We start from the raw sequence: 2,377 nt of genomic DNA on the forward strand, positions 1-2,377 counted from the left end.
TTGGCCCAGCTTTTCTGAACGCAGTGCTTTTCAGAGCACGGTGAAGGCTGTGGGCCCAGTTTGAACCACGCCAGCTCAAAGTTGCACAACGATGTCTGCAGTTGTGCAAAGCCCATTCTGCACTGAAGCAAAGAAAATCATCCTTTGCACCACAGAAATACAATAAACTTTTCATCTCAGTCGCATAATGCAGAATGTCAGCAACTTAACTGTTAAACTGGCCTATGACTACTCAGCGTTGACATCAGCATGATCTCACCGCTGTAACTTGAGCCCTCAGGCTTTCTCTCCAGACTGCCTTTAAATAGCAGTCTCGGAGCGCGTACTGCACCGATCCCTCTGATCAGCCCCGAAGGCAAACCCCAGAGCATCCGACGTAGATGAAAGCAAAGAGAGGCACTAAAACTTCAGCCATGTCCACATCCTTGAGAGTGAGCCCCTCGGTCCACGGCTACCGCTTCGACACAGCCCTGCGCAAGAAAGCTGTGGCCAATATCTTCGAAAGCATCAATGAAGAATCTCTTCAGAAACTCTTCAAAAACTCCGGAGACAAGAAGGCGGAGGAAAGAGCCAAGATAATCCTCGCCACCGATCAGGACTTGGAGGAGAAAACGAGAGCGCTGATGGCTTTGAAGCAAAGGAGGAAAGACAAACTTCTCCAGTTCCTGAAATTTCGGAAATATTCCATCAAAATTCACTGAACTATCAAAAGGAACAGCAATGGAAGAGAATATTTCAGAACCAGACTGTTGGCGACATTCTGCTGAACGTGGCATTTCCCACTGCCTTGCAAGCTGCTGGCGGGACGGACGGACCTGACAGACCGGCCAAGAGACTTCACCCCGGAGCGCACGCAGCCACACTGCAGCCGGGGGCGTCCGGGGGACACAGCCCCGGCAGCGGGGCGCCGGCAGCGCGAGGTCCAGGCGCCGTCCCCGACCGCCGCAGGCGCGTGCACAGCCGGCTCCGCTCCCCGCGCCTCCGGCCGCCGCACCAGAACTCTATAAGAACTTGTTTACTGACTTCATCTGTTTGCTCTGTCTTTTTGAACTGGTTTACTTAGAGTTTAAAACTTTTCTAAGCCTCACTGTTGTTTGCTAGGATGGAGGATTCTGGAGATTGATCAGCTATTGATCATTTATAATTTTGCATTTGTTAAAATGCATTTAAATGCACCGTATGGGTGTAGTAGGTTCAGCCTTCAGGGAATGCATTTGCTCTAGAGGCACACTACATAACTGTATCTTTTCTTTCTCAAGCAGTATGTGTACATTATAAATCATTTGCACAAAAGCAATAATAATGACATTTTCCCCTTGAATTTACTGTGAAGCTCCTTAATATTTTGTTCACTTCCCATTAACACTAAATTTCATAATTCCAGTTCTTATTTGTATAGATAACAATAGATATTAGAAAGGTATTTCATGGTAATATTTTATGATAATGCTATTATTATACCAACTATAATTTATTGCATATGGCAATCTGAAAGTTTAATAAATTATAAAGGTATTATAAATTTCCTTGTCTGAAATGCTCGGTTCTCCGGGAGGAGTGGGGTTATGCTTTCCTGGTCATTTTACATAGATTCTGCCTGAAGAGCAGACTACCTAGCACCTCCCCTTAGTTACCAAGAATGCCAATTTGGAAGTATTTTCTTAGACTCTACAGTGACACCTGGTTTCCCTGAAGTTCTGCCACCCTGTTCAGCAGTGCCAGGGTCTTACCCGTGGTTGCTCTGCTGACCCTGGCATTCCCAGGAAGATCTGACACAATTTAACTATAAATCGAACCCAACTGTGAGTTTCTCCTATGTAATAAAAGACAATGATGTGCTTTGCAATACTGCAACCGAAAAATCAATTTAGAAAATGAATAGTTCCCCACAACAGCAAGCGCTATGGTTCCTCGGGCTCTCGTTACTCCTGCAAAGCAGACCGGCGAGTGGCACGCAGCTCCCCGCCATCCAAGGGGCAGAAGCTGACCATGAAGTTAAATCCTGCTAGCGGGATTAGACTCGGTCCGGCTACAGCTTACGCTGCACCATCACGGCAGAGCATGTAGAAAATATTTTAAAATAGCTAAGACTAGTTATTTATAAATATGCCCTCTAATAACCTGCTGGTTTAGAAAAAAAACGTTCCCATGGCTCTGCTTAGTGCAACAGAGTTGGAACAATTCAGGAGAACGATAGCCCAGCCACAAGTTTTTTTCCTAGAGTAAAAACCACAAATTGCCTATAAGCCAGGGAGACTAGAAAACATCCCTTTAAATTACTTAATAGCATGGATAATTGTAATTATTTATAGAGCGATGAAGCACATCCAAACATTCCCCCGGAGCACCAGGTCTGACGACAAAACGCGCAGCGTGC

The 2,377-nt window shown here is 45.7% G+C and overlaps 1 protein-coding gene across 1 annotated transcript; it reads left to right on the forward strand.

Annotated features, from left to right (window-relative positions):
• Positions 1-318: 318 nt before the first annotated feature.
• On the forward strand, positions 319-1,510 carry TCIM (transcriptional and immune response regulator). The gene has a single exon (XM_009682090.2). The coding sequence runs from the start codon at positions 381-383 to the stop codon at positions 699-701; it is 321 nt and encodes a 106-aa protein (XP_009680385.1). The 5' UTR covers positions 319-380; the 3' UTR covers positions 702-1,510.
• The last annotated feature ends 867 nt before the right edge of the window (positions 1,511-2,377 follow it).

The sequence above is a fragment of the Struthio camelus genome, chromosome 27 (assembly GCF_040807025.1).
Source record: "Struthio camelus isolate bStrCam1 chromosome 27, bStrCam1.hap1, whole genome shotgun sequence".
Classification (NCBI taxonomy): Eukaryota; Metazoa; Chordata; class Aves; order Struthioniformes; family Struthionidae; genus Struthio; species Struthio camelus.

Coding starts and splice junctions, on each gene's coding strand:
- TCIM (XM_009682090.2), top strand. CDS start 381: ATGAAAGCAAAGAGAGGCACTAAAACTTCAGCCATGTCCACATCCTTG.